This window comes from Notolepis coatsorum (genome assembly GCF_963971535.1).
Source record: "Notolepis coatsorum genome assembly, chromosome: 8".
NCBI lineage: Eukaryota > Metazoa > Chordata > Actinopteri > Aulopiformes > Paralepididae > Notolepis > Notolepis coatsorum.
This window is the reverse complement of record NC_140172.1, coordinates 59,668,857-59,689,517: the sequence shown is the minus strand read 5'-3', so window position 1 is coordinate 59,689,517 and position 20,661 is coordinate 59,668,857. Positions and strand designations below refer to the sequence as shown.

General features: G+C 49.9%; 1 protein-coding gene across 1 annotated transcript in view; it reads right to left on the bottom strand.

The window, feature by feature from the left end:
* Positions 1-2,227: 2,227 nt before the first annotated feature.
* gltpd2b (glycolipid transfer protein domain containing 2b) overlaps positions 2,228-20,661 on the bottom strand; it is a 92,543-nt gene continuing 74,109 nt past the window's right edge. The window contains exons 2-4 of the mRNA XM_084320287.1: positions 4,122-4,180; positions 3,692-3,870; positions 2,228-3,043 (exon numbers count right to left, since the gene is read on the bottom strand). Coding sequence (XP_084176413.1) covers positions 2,434-3,043; positions 3,692-3,870; positions 4,122-4,180 — 848 coding nt within the window. The 3' untranslated portion in view covers positions 2,228-2,433. The remainder of the gene's footprint in view (positions 3,044-3,691; positions 3,871-4,121; positions 4,181-20,661) is intronic.

The window sequence follows — 20,661 nt, the reverse complement described above, 5'->3', positions numbered from 1 at the left end:
CGCGAGTGACTGATACACTATACACGCAATTCTGCCTGACACGCGCGCAGACACATGCAGACACACGTTCGTGCACACGCATGAACTGACTTTAACTCCACATGTGTGCACCTATTTGTGATCCTGATCCTAATTCCGTTTTCTCTGAATGTCAATGTGAATCACTTCAGTGACTTAAAAGAACATGCCACCCAAAGAAATTAATCTGATTACTTATGATGTATATTATTCCAGTAAGTAATAATAATAATACAGATCAGATAAATTATGGAAATGAAAATGAATATATATATAGTGATTTGTATATGTATATATATATTAGGGATGCTCGATATTGGCTTTTTTACCGATACCGATATAACGATATTGTCCAACTCTTAATTTCCGATACCGATATCAACGGAATAATTTCATGTAATTAACATTACATATCTCTTGTCGTGGAATTAACACAACATTATGCATACTTTTGACAATAAATAAAATCAGAATCTGTTCTTACTTGCTTGCCTGGGTAAATAAAGGTTAAATAAATGTTAAAAAAAAAAGATTTAAAAAAAGAAATTTGAAAACCGATACAGATATTTTATATATATGTGTGTTTTTTATTTAATTAATTTCACAATAATTTCTGTTGGATACACACAAACACCTGTTAATAGTGGCTCTATGTTATTTCCAGGATGTGTGTCTAAGTGAATGGCAGGAGTGTCAAATGTCAAATTTGGTTAAAGCCCCAATCTGTGATTTTTGTAAAAATCTAATCTATGTGGGTTATATATTCACATATTCTTGAAGAGTTTGATCTGTAGAGAGACACTTTAAACTTGACAACATAAACATTCTAAAAGGACCCACGTTTTTTGCCTGTTGCATTGTTTGCTAATATCAATAACTAACAGGAGAGATACACTTGGATTCAAACTGTGAAAACATGTCTCCATTCCTATTTCTTCATTTTGGTGGTGGGGCCATCCATTTGTTTACATTTTAATCTCTGACTGGGCCTTTACGTGAGGATGAGTTTATGGACATTTCCATGGTAATACTGACAACACACCCAATGGAAAAACATGCACAACAGATCGCTAACACTGTCGCGTCCCTGACGAAGACGGACAGGAGCACTTGGATTGGTCCCCGGGGGGCGGCCCCACGCCGACACCCCTATCTGCTCCCGGCTGCCCTTGGGGGGGAAGGACGACGGGATGGGTCAAGTGCAGAGACTCAATCGCATCGGCGACCCAAGTAATTGCATGTGTGTGTGTGATTCACTATGAATTGAAAATGGGGGACCCTGATGTAAACAAGACAAATGTCTTTCTCTGGTCTGCATCCCCTTAACAATTGTGTGTATTGAGCCGTACTGTATTGTACCCATTCTGCAATCTGTTAAATAAAGTTTTCATTCATTCATTCATTGTTCCTGTGTGTGTGCCGCCCATCGCATGTGTGTCTGCCTGCATGCCGAATAAAGACTTCTCCAAAGTCCAGTTATTATGTTATCCTCATTAACTCACTACCTCCAGTGTAGCTACTAGGCTCCTCGTAGTCTTATACATCCTTACACACCTGTCTTCATAAATCTTAATATCTTATCTTAATATTTAATTTATATCATAAGAATAAATGATATATCTATCTTTACAAACAATTGTAAAAAAATCCATCCACAGTGCAAAACTGAAAAAATTTAAATACAATGAATTAAGATTATAACACTGTAGAATATTATATTGACCTCTATAAAGTCCATCTTCTAGAGTGTTCCAGCATATACTGATTCATTGTTGGCACGGGCAATTATTGTTTAATCAAGGCGTGGGGTTGTGATTGGCCCCTGATTTGTATAGTACTAGCCAGTTTTGAGGTAGCAAACTAGACTTAAAAACTATTACTAGGGCAATCATTCTGAACACCTTATCGTAGATTATTTACATAAATAAATTACAGCTTTTTGTCAGTTTACAACCAGCCTCAACTCATTGTCAAGCAGCCTTAAATACGTATTGAGAAAATTCAAGAGGTCCTGTGATCTGACAAAATAAAAATAGGAATGTCTTTATCCCTTTCACTACCACACTTGAAGTAGTGAAAGGGTTAACCCTTTGTCGTGTGGCAGTGAAGGGGTTAACCATTTGGTAGTGAGCTAGTGAAAGGGTTAAAAAAGAAAGTAAACAGACTTTCAATACTTGGTGATTGTTTCCACGGACCTTTGGTTTGGAGGGATAAGTGGCACTCATACTTGGTCATTGTTAAAATCAAGGCCATTCATGCTCTCTGAGAAGCTTGTGATTCTTCTTAAGGATATAAGTCTTTGCCTATTTAGACGTGGCACGGTGATGCTTATTATACCACTACACAGCAGGACATGGAGAATAGCACTAGGACCTGTATGTCTAATAAATGTCCAGGTCCTGCTTTCCTCCTTGTCTATGGCAGGTTCAGCATGCTGTTGTCATCCAGGGCTTCCTCAGTCCTGTCATAAACCTCTCCGATGGCCCGCACAATCCTCATCAGCAGCACGCTGAATTCCTCCTGGTTTTGCACGCACACTAGCCTGTAGAAGAAGCCCCGCTCGGGCATGGCAATGAAGGCCACCTCCGCGGCCCTGCGGATGTACCAGGTGTGGTGGTGTGCGAGGGTGTTCTGGTAGGCCTCACGGCACAGTACCGAGGGGCCCCTCAGCCGGCCCACGGCCGGTGTCTCCGCCAGCTTCTCTAGGAAGAGCTTGAGCCACAGCAGGGCGCGGTGCAGGCGCAGTAGAGTGCGGCAGCCGGAGTCTGTCTGGTGCTGGAAGTCCACCAGGCCCCGGCTGAGTTCAGCTGCGATCATGGAGCGCACGGTGTGGTACGCGGAGAGGTGGGGCAACTCCTTCTGGTCATCTGCTTCTGTCTTCACCGAATGTACCAGGCCCACGTCTGGGCCCACCTCCGCCTCAGAGTCCTGGTGCTCCAGTAGGGCCAGCTCGCGGATGATGGAGGTCTTGGTCCCTATCTCATTAGATATCAGTCCGACCATTGGACCCAGAGCCTCCATGAATCTGAGGGGATAGAAAGACAGAACAAGGTGAATCACCATCATACCGGAGACTACATTGGGATGACTGAGAATTTCCATAGCCCTGGACACACCCACCAGTATAAAAAAAACTAAAAACCCAGAATTTTGCATTATTATTTTGTGTACAGCGAAACCACTCAAAATAGAAGCACGAGAGTAGCTGCCACAAGACCACGGCTGTGTGTTCACACTATAACCACACCCATTGTTATCTACTCCTGGATTGGCTTAGCTGAGCTACAAGAAAGCCAAAGGGAGATCCATTATAACTTTGTTGTGGGTATTTATTCCTCCATATGGATACACAATTACAATGGCGAGCGGCCAGAGTAATGATATCCTTTTGGTACAAAACTTTAAATTCTGTCAAATCTTTCTTCTGTTAATCCAGAACTAAAAACTAAACAAAAACTAACTAAAAACTCTCCAGCATTCTCACTGAGACCCCAAAAAAAGCATCCTTCTGAACAGCTCTCTTAAAGCAACACTCACATTTACATGTATTGCTACAACAGGTCAGGTATTTCTTTTTATTTATAACTTTCTTTTAGCTTGCATCTCTCCGGAGTTTCTCTATGTGTCTGCCTCAGTGTACTCCTCCTCCTGCTTCATTTAGTCAAGCTCTTACTTCACAAGCTCGTCCCAGCTGCTGAGATAGGGCTTCAGCAACACGTCGGAGGGGAGGGATGTTGCGGCGTGCAGGTGGAAGAGCAGCAGCGACACCTGGAACTTTTGACCTGGACACTCGGCCACGACCAGCGAGTCATCAGCTAGCTCAAACTCACTGCTGTTGGACAGATCGTGAACCTGGTCGATGGAGACGGAACAGAAAGAGGCGAAGAGGGGAAGAAGAAGAAGAAGAAGAAGAAGAAGAAGAAGAAGGAGGAGGAGGAGGAGGAGGAGGAGGAGGAGGAGGAGGAGGAGGAGGAGGAGGAGGAGGAAAGAATTAGAGGAAGTGAGTCACGGGTCAGTCGAAATTGTTTGTGTCCTCCGGAAATTGAGCTTAAATGAAACCGAACTTTACCAAAATTTACTTTTGAATGTCCTTACTCTGTTACCTGATTTAACTGGTTATAACTTTTCAGACAGGAGTCCCAGTGATAGTCCAACCCTCCCTCTGCAACAAAACATTGAAGGGAGAGAGAATTTGGTCATGAACGAACGTGAATGAAAATTATTTATCCTTATCTGTATTTTCAGTTATCCTGGATGAACTGCTGAATGGACAGCCTGCCTATTCCTGTGATCTTTGACAGCTCGGTCAGTCAGATGTATGACCATGCGCAAGAGCAGGGATGTAAGAAGCCTCACAGGCAAATACCACAGTTATATAGCATTACTGGCAATCGTGTCTCGCTCTTCGCCATAATGAGATATCTCTTACCTACTGTGCTCATGAACAAAACAAATGCACCCATGCACCTGACCAGGCCACGCCCCAGCGTCCTCCTATAAGACGCCGGACATGGTCACACTCCCCCTTCCTCTTTTTTTTTGTTTCCATCATGGACGCTGCAGTGCACTCCATGAACTAGTTGTTATGAAATGCAGAGAGAAATTGAACAATGTTGGGTTTTCGCCGGAGATTCGCCAGCCCCTGGAATCTTCTCGGCACATCCTAACAGCGCATCGGACCTGTCCTGGGGTTTCCTCGTCTCGTGACAGCGGATCGAGGGACGTCGCGCGGCGGCTAGCTGTCGGGCTAGGTCGCGCACAGGTAGGGCCTGCGCTACCAGGCATCAATGCTAGCATTTGTGATACTGCTCGTTGTCCCGTGAGACAACGAGTTGTGTATTGGCGCAAGGGGCAGGATATCTGGGTAAACGTTGTCGTCATGACTCTGAGTTGGATGTTTTCCCAGCTATCCTGGAGCGCGCGGCTAATGCTACGATGCTGGATCACTGTTCCTTTGTTCCCCGCCGTGGGCTGTCACCACTTTTCCCTCCTCTTAACCGGTTCATTGATGAAGGTCAGTCGGTAGCTAATGTGGGGCTTGAGAGCCAGGTAGCATCGATCCTTTGCCCTGGCAGGGTTGAACGGTGTCCCACCCGGAAGCCGCCGCCTGAGGGCGAGTCGGCTCGGCAGGTGGCGGTATGGGCTGATGATGTTTATACCGCCACAGGATGGAATTTAGCAGCGGCCAGTGTCATTGCTCAGTTGGCTGTTTTTCTGTCCACATTGGTGTCGGGTAGTGGGGCTGTAGGGCCAGCCGACGCCGAAAACATTGTGCATGTTTTTGGGGTTATAGAACTTTTAACTCAGTCGCAAGCTATAAACGCAGGGATGCTATCAACTCTTATTCACAGGCATCTCTGGTTGGAGCAGTCTTCCCTTGGGGAGGAGAAAAGGTTTCTTCTCCTTAAGGCTCCTCTTTCCGCGGAGGGACTCTTTGGTCTTTCCGCGGAAACGCGGGCGGTATTTTACCTGGGCCCCACACCGCCTCGCACCATGCAGCCAGAGGTGAGAGCACGGCCTCGTCAACGACTGTGGCGAGGCCCTCAACCAGCGGCCATGTTTCCCCCGCCTGAGGTACCCTGGACACAACGAAAACAGGTGACCGCAAGGCCGTCGGCCTTGGCGGCCGAGGGATCGGCTACATTATTTGTTATTGTTGTTATTGTTATTGTTATGTTATTTTATTTCATACTTATCTTGTCTTGCACAGTCTCTGGAGCGCAACAGTAAGAAGCATTTTGTATAAAAGTATTCTGTACTTCTGTATGACAACTATTAAAGAAACTTGAAACTTGAAACTTGAATTAGATGAGCACGCCCTAAAAAAACGTCGCCGTCTAGTTGTGTCTAGCTCGCTCTCCGGTCACCCCCCCCCCCCCCCCCCCCCAACACCAGCAGGATAAGGGCTCTGATTTGTTTCCTTTGGTTGCGGGCCGCATGCTTTCAATGTAGCGCAAGCGGCCCCACGTTTCGCTTCTCATGGGGACAGGGGCTGACACCCAGTTGATGGCTAGGCCTGGGTCTGTCCGTGAGAATGTTGTGCTGTCAAGTGGCTCCCATGCCATGTGTTCTGCGTCTGTGGTTGGTGAGCCTGGTGTTACGTCTGTCAACTACAAAGGTTGTCAGCAGGGGGCTCGAGGCCTCTTGAGGCACAGCGCGGGTTCCCCCGACCTCGCCTTCGCCAGGCCGGGTATCACGTTAGTGCCTCCCACGGCCGGAAGACCGGCAGTGATCTGGCAAGTGCGCGTGATTTGGGTGGTAGTAATATCACTGCAGGGCTACGGTGTGTAGGAACACACCCTATCGGGCAGTGTGGGGGCCTCACACCTTGCATGTCCAGCTGTAGAACAGTTCCTCAGCAATCCATGCTGGCGAGGTGTTCAGTGGGGGAGCTTTTGTCACCCAGTATGATGTCAGCTTCCCCCGTATCAAACCGGCCCTTTCTGTCGGGGTCCCCCCTTGGGTGCGATTGCCTCGTGGGTAGTGTCAGGGTCCGATATCCCGACTCCACGAAACGCCCTGCTCGCGCGGTTAGCGGGTCCAGGGTTGGCAACGCACAGCGGGTGGGACCGGGCCGCCTATCTACAGTTCCTAGCGGACCAGCGCCAAGTGGCGGCGGGTGCGCTTTGGGATGACCATCACATATGGCTACAGCAGTGCCATATGTCGAAGTGGATGGAGAGAACATTGAGGCGGGGGCTTGTGTTGCAGTTTGCACGACCCCACCCTCCGTTTTCAGGTTTGGTGCAGACCTTGTTGTCAGGGTCAGCAGCAGTGACAGCTCTGGCCAACGAGATCCAATCTCTGTTAGCAAAGCAAGCCATAGTCGTGGTCCCAAGGGAGGACGCGATGTGTGGCATTTACTCCCGGTATTTTCTGGTGCCCAAGAAATCGGGAGGTGTCAGACCTATACTGGATCTGTCTGCGTTCAATCGGCTGATTGTGACGAGGCGGTTCAGGATGTTGACCGTCAAACACCTGATGAGCTCCGTCAGGGTGGGAGACTGGTTTACCTCCATAGACCTGAAGGATGCGTATTTTCACATCCCGATCTTCCCTCCTCACAGGAAATTCCTTCGCTTCCTTTTTCAGGGTGTGGTGTACGAATACCAGAGGCTGCCGTTCGGCTACTCTCTGGCCCCCCTGCACATTCACCAAGTGCGTAGAGACCACGCTGGAGCCTCTACGTCATCAGGGGATACAAGTTATTTTCTATCTCGACGACATTCTGCTCCTCAGCCGGTCGGAGGAGGTCGCCAGGTCTCATACCAGGCTGGTGGTGGAATTCCTCACCAGTCTGGGTTTTGCTGTGAACTGGAAGAAGAGTACTCCTCTTCCCAGTCAACAGGTGGAGTACTTGGGCTTGGTTCTAAGCTCAAGGCCCATGAGGGCAACCCTCTCGGAGCGGCGGCGAGTGGATATCCTCGACGCGCTCAGGGGGCTCCGTCCTGGCAGGACGGTTGCGCCGCTGTCTGTGATGCGCCTACTCGGTATGATGGCATCTGCTCACTCTGTGGTCCCTCTTGGCCTCCTCTTCATGAGGAGGATACAGATGTGGTTTTCCAGTATGGGAATAGACCTGGTGAGAGGCAAGTGGAAACGTTTGAAGGTTCCCATGTCAATACTGGGGGATCTCGACCACTGGGGGATAAGGCTGAGCCGAACATTCGAACGTTCGATCGTTACGCTGACATTCGGACTTTAATTAATGGGTTCGAACGTTCGGTGAAAAAAAAATAAAGGAGGTGCATGGGGTTGAGGCGATGTGAAGCGCTCGGCTCAACCAGTATGGTCTGCCGGGCTGTAGCTGGATACTATTGTCTCAACCAGAGCTCTCAACCAATGCAATAGAACAATTTTGATTGACAGGCGATTCTGCCAATTCCGTCACACCGCTTGCACCCGCCTCTGCTGTTACCACCAATCGGCAAGCGTTTATTAGTTTTTTACTTCCGGCAATGCCGCCATTGATCTGCTTGCGAGAAGCACAACAGACTTACCGTAGCTAATACGTTAGCTCCCCGCCGAGGAAGTAAAAGTCGTAACAAGGTTTCCGTAGGTGAACCTGCGGAAGGATCATTAATGAATACCAGCCTTTTTCGGCCACGGAGCGTGAGCTTCATGGCGGGAGGTGGTTGCGTTGGAAACAACTCTGGCCGAGGGCGGACGGGCGGCAGGCGTGTTGGGAGCCCGGCGGGACCCCGCCGGTGTCTCTCTGTCTCTCTGCCGTCCCCCGTTCCGAGGTGGACGGTGGACGGGTCTGTTGAGGAGCCGAGGCGCGCGACTCTCTCCCCTTCCCGTCGACCAAGAGTGAATACCTGTTATTGAACGTGTAACACTAACTATATAACGTTAATGCCACAAAACGAATGCCTTTGTTTATCTAGCCCCTTACGTGACTGCGGTGTGCAAGGGCTATTGTTTATCATAAGTAGTAACTTTGATGCAGTAGCTTGTTTATTTTCTTCTGAGTGCTTTGTTTAATTACATGTTTACATGAACAGCCACCACTGTAAACAACATGTTTTTCACCAATAGACTATGCAATACAATAAAAAAAAAAAATATTATTAAAAAAAATGTAAACCCTGGCGAACGTTCAAACCCTAAAAACAGGGTTCGGGGACAGCCTTACTGGGGGAGGACTGGTACCCTCACCAGCGGGGTCTCCATGGGCAGCAGACTGTCACACGTCACGGTCTTCACCGACGCCTCCCTCACGGGATGGGGGGGACGTGTCGGACCAACGCAGTAGGGGGCAGCTGGACGGTCCATACTGCCCGGTCTGCACTGCATATCAATGTGTTGGAATTGAAGGCGGTCCTTCTGGTCCTCAAGCGGCTCGGCCACTTGTTGGTGGGCGAGCACGTGTTGGTCAGGACGGACAACACGACGACAGCGTCGTATATCAACAAACAGGGTGGAGTACACTTCATCCGTCTGCACCGGGCGGCGGTCGAGCTCTGGCTATGGGCGTCTCTCAATCTGCGCAGCCTGCGGGCGCTCCACATCCCTGGCAAGCGGAATGTGGGGGCGTGGATGCGATGTCACAGGGCGGTCCACATTCCGACGAATGGGGACTACGTCCAGACATAGTCAGACGAGTCTGGGACCGGTTCGGGGAAGCCACGGTGGATCTGTTTGCAAGCAGATAGTCTCACCAGTGCCCCTTATGGTTTTCGGTCAGTCGGGGGGACAATCCTCCCTTGGGGGTGGATGCCTTCTCGATGTATCCATGGCCGCCCGGGATTCTGTACGCGTTTCCCCCCATACATCTGATAGCTCAGCTGTTGGAGTGGATACGTCGGGAGCGCAGGACCTTGATCCTGATCGCGCCGGACCGGGGCACGGCTGTGTGGTTCCCGGTCCTGATCCAGCTCTTGGTAGCCCCGCCGTGGCCTGTTCATTGGTCATCGCGGGCCCTCTCTCAGGCGCACAGGTCTCTGTGGCTGTTCCCTGTTCTGGGACAGCCGCTGATGGTTTGGCTGTTGAGAGGGTGAGTCTGGAGGGGATGGGTCTTGACCCTTCTGTGGTCGACACCATCCGAAACGCGCATGCTCCCTCCACTATCGCGGTTTACGCGGGTAGGTGGCGTACTTTTCAAGAGTGGTGTAAGGTTGGGGGCTGGGACCCGGTGTCCTGCCCCCTGAACGTTGTCCTTTCCTTCCTTCAGTCTATATCCTCTTGTCATGTGGGGTTTGAGGGCGGTACGTTGTTCAGCCACCCTCTTGTGAAGCGTTTCCTGCTTGGCGCTCAGTGTCTCAAGCCGGTGGAACGTTCTCTGTCTCCGAGTTGGGACCTCCAACTGGTCCTCGGCCGGTTGTCTGAGGCCCCGTTTGAGCCTCTTGAGCTGGCGTCTTTTGAACAGCTGTCTTTCAAGACTGCGTTCCTGCTGGCCATCACCTCCGCTAAGCGCGTGGGTGAGCTGTGTGCTCTCTCGGTGCGGCCTGAGTGCTTGTCTATTCGTGCCAATAGCGGTGCGACTCTGAGGCCTAATCCAGTCTTCATGCCAAAAAATATCCGGAGCTCTTTTCGCTCCAGGGATATTATGATTCAGGCGTTTCATCCGCCTCGTCACGCTAGTGTGTTAGAGGCGAGCCATCACCTGTCGTGTCCCCTCCGGGCTTTGGGGGTCTACCTCAGTCGGACTCAGGACCTCAGGGCTACCGATCAGCTCTTTGTTTGTTACGGTGGCCCTCGCGCTGGTAAGGCACTGTCCAAGCAGCGCCTGTCGCATTGGTTGTGCGAGGGCATTGCCCTTTGCTACACGTTGGCTGGACAGGGCACACTCCACCCGTGGAGTGGCGGCCTCTGCCGCCTTGTTAGGGGGGGCCTCGGTGGAGGACATCTGTGCTGCGGCCTCCTGGTCCTCCCCGGGTCCCTTCGTTAGGTTTTACCTCATGGACATGACTGGGGGTTCTGTCTCTCAGGCGGTTCTGAGGTCTGGGACCTCCCCTGCATCCCGCCTCTCGGTGGGTTAGCAGGGGTGTCTAGGAGGACGCTGGGGCGTGGCCTGGTCAGGTGCATGGGTGCATTTGTTTTGTTCATGAGCACAGTAGGTGCTGGAGATAAGAGATATCTCATTATGGCGAAGAGCGAGACGCTCAGCCAGTATTCATATAACTAGGTTATAGGATAACCTTTCGTTACATGTCATTAGAAAGATTAGTAGTTCTGACAGGAATCTCTCCAAGTAATTCGTTTAACCATTTATTGTAGAAACAGCATAAACAGAAGCAGTATAAATGGTAGATTGGTTCTACTAGGGCTGGGTGATTCATCAAGGTTCAATTTAAATTACAGTTTTGGCTTCCCATGATCATGGAAACAAGATAATCGGTATAAAACGATTATTTTGTCTTGTGTTATAAATGCAGCGCACCCTTCCTTCACAGCGGTGTGCTCCCCTGGGGAGGAGGATCTTTGGTAACTTGTAGAAGATGACAGAACGGCAGCCTTTAGTCGAGAAGAAAGGTCAAACTATTTCATATGATGTTCTCAAATCAATGAGTAATCATGTTTAATAATCCTGATTTCAATATCATTCAAAATAGTGATTATGATTTGATTATGATCAAGCAGCCCTAGGTTCCACTATTTGGTGATGCTCAGGGAACATGACTTACAAAGTGTACAACGCTCACGGTAGCTGCATCAGGGGTGTAAGCTAAACATTCTGGGTCTTTACACTCTGTGGACCCCCTAATCCATGATTCTCACACATATTTTTAAAATGTTTCAAAATAATTGAGTCAACAACTATACACAAGAATCTGTAGTGGTTATTAGGGTAATAGCTAATGAACCCTTTATACCACATTTACATTAATACTCAGACAATCTGTGATTCATCTGTACTTTAGTCTGTGGTTTGAAATCTCACCACATTCCTTTCCCAACATACAGTAGCCTACAATCACTGTGATACTTTACTATTGTTAAGAGGTTTGCTTGGAGTATCAAGGAGAACATTATTTACTTCATGTTTATTTAAGTAACAGCCGAAACCCGCACAATTTCCACCATTGACTAAAAACATACTTCTTCAAACAATATGTGAAAAAAATAACCTGTTATGTCTTTTACTATTATGAACTTTGCTACTAAGTAATTTACTGTGACTATATTACTACATATTATGCTAATTATGTATATTCTACTATGCACTCAAGAGTGTAGCACTCAAGTTCGACACTGTTTGACAACAAACAATATCACTTTGAGCCTCTTTGCTCTGTTGCCTCTGTGTGCTTTTTATTTAAATTTGTTTAGGTTTTTCTTTTCTATGAAGGCACTCGGTGTTATGGTTTGTAACCGACCCCAATCGCACAACACAAGACAGGTATGATGGTTTGCCAAGAAACAGATATTTATTGAACAAAAGGGAAATACAGGGAAAAGGGCACTGTCCCTTTAAGGGAGAATCACAAAATACAGGAATATAATATGAGGGGAAGGAAAGGTGCCTTTAAGAGGCGGGCAGGAAAAGGGAACGCCAAAGGGAAGGTTAAGGGAACGCCTTGGGACAGAGGAACTAGAGACTAGGTAAACCAGGGACAAGGAGAACTAGGGAGAGAGGACTAGGGACTAGGAGAGCTAGGGAACAGGAGAAACGGGGACTAGGGGAACTAGGGACAAGGAACTAGGTGGAACTAGAAGGGGAGAACTTGGGACCAGGAACTAGGTGGAACTAGAAAGGGGAGAACTAGGGAACAGGAACTAGGTGGAACTAGAAAGGGGAGAACTAGGGAACTGAGGGGACTGAGGACCGCGGAGGCGGGCTGGGAAACAGGGAGGAACTGGGAGGACTGGTGGAAATCATCTGGGCCGCTCTGCAGGACAGAGGAGATAGTTAATGCACAAAAGGGGAAAAAACAGAGCAGGTGCAGAACAGTCCAAATAACAAAGTGAACAAAGTAATAATATCTTCGTGTGACAAACACACAGGGGGAGATGTAAAGTCCAAAAATACTATTCTAAGTGAGAACCAAAAACAGAGGCATAACGCTGGGAGATGAAATGTCCAAACTAACTAACAGAGGCAATACGCTGGGAGATGAAATGTCCAAACTAACTAACAGAGGCAATACGCTGGGAGAGTGACATCACAATCAAAACTCACCCAGGCGTATGCGTAAAGGTACAGGAACAGCAGCGGGAACGGGGGCAAGAGGCATTACGCTGAGTGAGTGACATCACAATCAAAACTCACCCAGGCGTATGCGTAAAGGTAAAGGGGACAGCAGCGGGAACGGGGGCAAGGGCACTACGCTGAGTGAGTGACATCACAATCAAAACTCACCCAGGACGTATGCGTAAAGGTACGGGGACAGCAGCGGGAACGGGGGCAAGGGCACTACGCTGAGTGAGTGACATCACAATCAAAACTCACCCAGGACGTATGCGTAAAGGTACGGGGACAGCAGCGGGAACGGGGGCAAGGGCACTACGCTGGGTGAGTGACATCACAATCAAAACTCACCCAGGCGCATGCGTAATGGTACAGGGACAGCAACGGGAACGAAGGCATCGCCACCGGGGCGGCTGGCTGTCCGAGCCGAGGGAGAGAGTGCTGGAACAGTGGCGGTGACGAGGGCATCGTCCACCGGGTAGCCGCTGTCGGAGCCGAGGAACAGAGTGCGCGCCACACCTTGGTGTGCGCGTCGGAACAGGGAGCTGGAACAGTGGCGGTGGCGAGGATGTCGTCCACCGGGTAGCCACTGTCGGAGCCGAGGAACAGAGTGCGCGCCACACCTTGGTGTGCGCGTCGGAACAGGGAGCTGGAACAGTGGCGGTGGCGAGGATGTCGTCCACCGGGTAGCCACTGTCGGAGCCGAGGAACAGAGTGCGCGCCACACCTTGGTGTGCGCGTCGGAACAGTGGCGGTGGCGAGGATGTCGTCCACCGGGTAGCCGCTGTCGGAGCCGAGGAACAGAGTGCGCGCCACACCTTGGTGTGCGCGTCGGAACAGAGAGACGCCTCGGGGTGCGTCTGCGAGGAGGAGTGCGCCAAGCACGAAGGTCTGGAAGATGCGCTCCAGCGCGCTGGTCTGGGGAGCGTGCCAAGCTCGAAGGTCTAGGAGATGCGCGTTGCGCGCCGGTCTGGAGAGCGTGCCAAGCTCGAGGGTTCTTGGAAGATGCGCGTTGCGCGCTGGTCTGGAGAGCGTGCCAAGCTCGAGCGTCCTTGGAAGATGCGCGTTGCGCGCTGAGGACTGGAGAGCGTCCAAGCTCGAGGGTTCTTGGAAGATGCGCGTTGCGCGCTGGTCTGGAGAGCGTGCCAAGCTCGAGCGTCCTTGGAAGATGCGCGTTGCGCGCTGAGGACTGGAGAGCGTCCAAGCTCGAGGGTTCTTGGAAGATGCGCGTTGCGCGCTGGTCTGGAGAGCGTGCCAAGCTCGAGCGTTCTTGGAAGATGCGCGTAGCGCGCTGAGGACTGGAGAGCGTCTGCGCTGGTCTGGATGTGCGTCAGGACGACAGCTGCGCGGGGGGTCTGAAGTGGATGACTGGGATGCCTCCCGTGGAAGTCTAGGGAGCGCAGACCAGTCCCACTCTCAGGCAACGGCGACAGCAGGCGAAGGCTGGAGCAAAACATCTCGACGCAGGAGAATGGAACAGCATAGGCAGACGGAGGATCTCCCGAAAGAGTCTAGATGTTTAGAGAATATGACTCGGCAAGTATACAACACGACCCCACGCCAAAACGAGGGGAAGCGCCCTGGTATTTAAAGCCCACAGGGGGACTAATTAGCCTGCCACCACAGGTGCGAGAGATAATAGAATATCAAACAGGTGTGGCCACTAAGGGTAAAGAACGAGAGGGTGGGGGCTAGAGAGAGTGAGTAGGGAATTCCTAACAGTAGGCTTAAAGAAGACAGAGAATAGGGAATTCCTAACAGTAGGCTTAAAGAAGACAGAGAAAAGGTAGTGAGCAGCGGGCAAAACCTCACAGTATCCCCCCCTCCAACGGGAGCCACCCGGCGACCCAAAACAAATACAGACAGAGTGGCAGGGGCAAAACAAGACGGTACTGGCCAAGCCAGCAGGGGAAGCCACCACAAGAGTGGGGCTAGCAAAAGAAACAGGGTCGCCGAGGGGTAACTAGGGTAGCAGAGGGGCAACTGGGGGAACTGGTCTAGAGGAACTGGGTCTAGAGAACTGGTCTAGAGACTGGGCTAGAGAACCGGGCTAGAGAACTGGTCTAGAGAACTGGTTTAGAGAACTGGTCTAGAGAACTGGTCTAGAGGAACTGGGTCTAGAAAACTGAGGGGCAAGCAGGGTAGCAAAGGGGTAACCATGGTAGCACCGGGAAAAGGGCTAGCAGAGGGAAGGTTAGCTGCCAGGGCACTGACAGCTACAGGGCCTATGCTAGCTGTACTGCTACATCAACATAGAGGCTGCGCAAGCTGCCGGAGCTAGGCTAGCAGAGGGAAAGGGTAGCTGCCAGGGCACTGATAGCTACAGGGCCTATGCTAGCTGTACTGCTACATCAACATAGAGGCTGCGCTAGCTGCCGGAGCTAGGCTGGCAGACAGGGCTGGACCAGCATGAGAGAACAAGCTAGCTGGAAGGACAGTCCTAGCTGTGTGAGATAAACTACACAAAAAAGTGGAGGCCATGCAGAGGGACCAGGTTAGCTGCTTGGGCCTGGCTAGCTACAGGGCCTATGCCAGCTGCAAGGCTGCATTAACATAGAGGCTGTGCTAACAGCCGGGGCCAAGCTAGCAGGCCGGGGCCATGCAGAGGGAAACTGGGTTAGCCGCCAGGGCATGGCTAGCTACAGGGCCTATGCCAGCAGCAAGGGCTGCATAAACATAGAGGCTGTGCTAGCAGCCGGGGCTAAGCTAGCAGACAGGGGCTCTGCTGAGGGACTGGGTTAGCTGCCAGGGCATGGCTAGCTACAGGGGGGTCAAACAGGGCAAAACGGGAAGCAAACAGGGGAGCTAACCGGGGAGACTAACAAGCTAAACAGGGGAGTAACAGGCTAACAAGGGAGCTAAACAGGACTAACAAGGAAGCTAAACTGGGCTAACAGGGAAGCTAACAGGGCTAACAGGGGAGCTAGAGGGAACAAGAAAAAAAAAGGCAAACTCAACATACACAGTCTGTGCTGGCTGGGGTCGTAGACTTGGTGGGGTCGTACTGTTATGGTTTGTAACCGACCCCAATCGCACAACACAAGACAGGTATGATGGTTTGCCAAGAAACAGATATTTATTGAACAAAAGGGAAATACAGGGAAAAGGGCACTGTCCCTTTAAGGGAGAATCACAAAATACAGGAATATAATATGAGGGGAAGGAAAGGTGCCTTTAAGAGGCGGGCAGGAAAAGGGAACGCCAAAGGGAAGGTTAAGGGAACGCCTTGGGACAGAGGAACTAGAGACTAGGTAAACCAGGGACAAGGAGAACTAGGGAGAGAGGACTAGGGACTAGGAGAGCTAGGGAACAGGAGAAACGGGGACTAGGGGAACTAGGGACAAGGAACTAGGTGGAACTAGAAGGGGAGAACTTGGGACCAGGAACTAGGTGGAACTAGAAAGGGGAGAACTAGGGAACAGGAACTAGGTGGAACTAGAAAGGGGAGAACTAGGGAACTGAGGGGACTGAGGACCGCGGAGGCGGGCTGGGAAACAGGGAGGAACTGGGAGGACTGGTGGAAATCATCTGGGCCGCTCTGCAGGACAGAGGAGATAGTTAATGCACAAAAGGGGAAAAAACAGAGCAGGTGCAGAACAGTCCAAATAACAAAGTGAACAAAGTAATAATATCTTCGTGTGACAAACACACAGGGGGAGATGTAAAGTCCAAAAATACTATTCTAAGTGAGAACCAAAAACAGAGGCATAACGCTGGGAGATGAAATGTCCAAACTAACTAACAGAGGCAATACGCTGGGAGATGAAATGTCCAAACTAACTAACAGAGGCAATACGCTGGGAGAGTGACATCACAATCAAAACTCACCCAGGCGTATGCGTAAAGGTACAGGAACAGCAGCGGGAACGGGGGCAAGAGGCATTACGCTGAGTGAGTGACATCACAATCAAAACTCACCCAGGCGTATGCGTAAAGGTAAAGGGGACAGCAGCGGGAACGGGGGCAAGGGCACTACGCTGAGTGAGTGACATCACAATCAAAACTCACCCAGGACGTATGCGTAAAGGTACGGGGACAGCAGCGGGAACGGGGGCAAGGGCACTACGCTGAGTGAGTGACATCACAATCAAAACTCACCCAGGACGTATGCGTAAAGGTACGGGGACAGCAGCGGGAACGGGGGCAAGGGCACTACGCTGGGTGAGTGACATCACAATCAAAACTCACCCAGGCGCATGCGTAATGGTACAGGGACAGCAACGGGAACGAAGGCATCGCCACCGGGGCGGCTGGCTGTCCGAGCCGAGGGAGAGAGTGCTGGAACAGTGGCGGTGACGAGGGCATCGTCCACCGGGTAGCCGCTGTCGGAGCCGAGGAACAGAGTGCGCGCCACACCTTGGTGTGCGCGTCGGAACAGGGAGCTGGAACAGTGGCGGTGGCGAGGATGTCGTCCACCGGGTAGCCACTGTCGGAGCCGAGGAACAGAGTGCGCGCCACACCTTGGTGTGCGCGTCGGAACAGGGAGCTGGAACAGTGGCGGTGGCGAGGATGTCGTCCACCGGGTAGCCACTGTCGGAGCCGAGGAACAGAGTGCGCGCCACACCTTGGTGTGCGCGTCGGAACAGTGGCGGTGGCGAGGATGTCGTCCACCGGGTAGCCGCTGTCGGAGCCGAGGAACAGAGTGCGCGCCACACCTTGGTGTGCGCGTCGGAACAGAGAGACGCCTCGGGGTGCGTCTGCGAGGAGGAGTGCGCCAAGCACGAAGGTCTGGAAGATGCGCTCCAGCGCGCTGGTCTGGGGAGCGTGCCAAGCTCGAAGGTCTAGGAGATGCGCGTTGCGCGCCGGTCTGGAGAGCGTGCCAAGCTCGAGGGTTCTTGGAAGATGCGCGTTGCGCGCTGGTCTGGAGAGCGTGCCAAGCTCGAGCGTCCTTGGAAGATGCGCGTTGCGCGCTGAGGACTGGAGAGCGTCCAAGCTCGAGGGTTCTTGGAAGATGCGCGTTGCGCGCTGGTCTGGAGAGCGTGCCAAGCTCGAGCGTCCTTGGAAGATGCGCGTTGCGCGCTGAGGACTGGAGAGCGTCCAAGCTCGAGGGTTCTTGGAAGATGCGCGTTGCGCGCTGGTCTGGAGAGCGTGCCAAGCTCGAGCGTTCTTGGAAGATGCGCGTAGCGCGCTGAGGACTGGAGAGCGTCTGCGCTGGTCTGGATGTGCGTCAGGACGACAGCTGCGCGGGGGGTCTGAAGTGGATGACTGGGATGCCTCCCGTGGAAGTCTAGGGAGCGCAGACCAGTCCCACTCTCAGGCAACGGCGACAGCAGGCGAAGGCTGGAGCAAAACATCTCGACGCAGGAGAATGGAACAGCATAGGCAGACGGAGGATCTCCCGAAAGAGTCTAGATGTTTAGAGAATATGACTCGGCAAGTATACAACACGACCCCACGCCAAAACGAGGGGAAGCGCCCTGGTATTTAAAGCCCACAGGGGGACTAATTAGCCTGCCACCACAGGTGCGAGAGATAATAGAATATCAAACAGGTGTGGCCACTAAGGGTAAAGAACGAGAGGGTGGGGGCTAGAGAGAGTGAGTAGGGAATTCCTAACAGTAGGCTTAAAGAAGACAGAGAATAGGGAATTCCTAACAGTAGGCTTAAAGAAGACAGAGAAAAGGTAGTGAGCAGCGGGCAAAACCTCACACTCGGACCATCTGTCATTACTTAAATATCGGGCATTAAACTTGAGTTGAAGACATAGAACTGGTTAGGTGTTAGATCAGACAGGGAAGGTCAGTGTGCACTATATAGTACTGTACATTAGTACACTGCATAGTATTGTATATTATATGGTAACTCAGTTACGTCTATTCTGCATCGAACATTGTACATATGTCTATACTGAACACTGTGACCTCATTTTCTACTTCTAAATTACATGCTATACTATGTTATTTGATACTATCTTGTCTAGCACAGTCTCTGGAGCGTAACAGTAAGAAGCATTTTGTATGAAAGTATTCTGTACTTCTGTATGACAACTATTAAAGAAACTTGAAACTTGAAACTTGTGTCTTATTGGGGGTCGTCAGGTTTTGGCCAAGCTGCAAAGCCGCAAGTCATCATTTAAAAAGCTATAGATAATATTTCTATGTAGATCTTTTTTATTTATTTATAGTATAGCTTGTATGCCCTGAAGAAGGCCGATAGAGAGGCCGAATCATGTTGGTGTTTTTTTAATGGTTCTACAATGAACTAAGCTATTTATTAAAGCCTTTTTATATACAAGAAGAGTGCCTGGAACTTCTTTATTTTTATTCAACTGGCTCCCCTTATCCAAGAGCACCTTCAAAGAAACACTGGATTAACACCACAAAGACACTGCAGCCCTCCTTCTTGTTCAAGTTACCTACAGTATAGCACCTTTAAAAAAGGTACAAATGTTTTTCCGGGCCATGGGATCTAGCATCTACCCTAAGGGAAGGTTCTGCTGGAGCTGACGCATGTGCAGTGATCGTTTGTGCTGCTCAAACAGAAGGCGCTCATCCCACCAGATGGACACGCTCCAAAAACATAACAACATGCTCCAAAGAGATAAAAACACGCTCAAAGCATCAGTGACAATCACCGCACAGATGGGGGAAAAAAATCCTATTAAAGGAACTATCCTGGACATTCAAACCAGAAGTATGCGCGGCAACCTTATCTGAACCTTAACCCTGAAACTTTGATTAAAAAATGTATAAATAAATACAAATCCAATCGTCATTGACACTCCTGCATGATACAGTGGAAAGATTACCTTCCTCTGGGTATAATAAATGTCCATATCGCAAAATGTGAGCGTTTCTAGCAGTAAGAACTCATCAAAAGCCAAGGGAGTCAACTGAGAGGGACCAACTTTTGTCTCAATGACCAGTTCCCCCTTGGAGTGAAGTCCTGTATCCTAGATTCCTACCCTGAACACACTTCACATCGATGGGCACTACACTTCACTTCTTGTGCAACTCTGCCTGTTCTGAGAACAGTTCTAAAACAACATTACCTCAACCTTACTGGCTAATAAACACAACCCCACTACAGACATATTTGTTTATCTTTCACTCAACAATGATTGATTTAAGTCCACATAAATACACAAGGACATACACACTAATGATGCAATGAGATATTGAGAGACAGTTAGTTACAAAAGTGCCTGACTGGCAGCCACATTGCTGTACACAAACAGGATAATAACACATGATGAAAATAACAGTAACGGGTGAAACGGTAACAGACAAAAGAAACCGTCTCTCTCTCCATCCTTCTCTCTTTACCTTCACTTCGTTTCCCTTCTCTCCTTCCCAAACATCTTGCTCTGCTCATTATTTAGTTTCATGTTTTTCTATGTCTGTGGTCTTTATGTAAGTCCACATCTACATCAACAACAACATGGCACTGGTTGTAAAGGCTGATATATGTTTAATACAGGAAACTCACCTATCCAAACCTGGCATTGTAATTCAATCAGATATGTTCAGCAACCAAAGAGGTGTCTCCATACTAATTCACAATAAGACCATAACCCACCATGATCACCATCCACAACACCTTTACCATTGTACACATTTATTACGATGACCCTACCTAGTTTCACACTATTCTCACATCACATAAGTCAGCCAGAACCAGAACCTCAGTGTGAGATATTAAACAGTTTATTATGACCTCATGAAGTCCCATTCATCATTTACTATGCTAATATCTATGTGACATGTCTATAGTACTACTATGCACTCAAGAGTGTAGCACTAAAGTTCAACACTGTTTGACGAACAATACCACCTACCCTTAGCTGCCAGAGTGGTACCCTTCCTGTTTGACTTGTTCTAAGTCGCTTTGGATAAAAGCGTCAGCTAAACGACTAAAATAAACGTAAATCGTCTACAGAGTAGCCTCTCAGCCGTGGCTTTGGAGATAGTGTTTTGAAATGTGGACGGAAAGCCACCGTTGTCAATGTATTTTACCTGTCAACCTAATTCAGGTCATTTGTTGTGGCGTACATAGAGGTTGCTCTGTGGTCG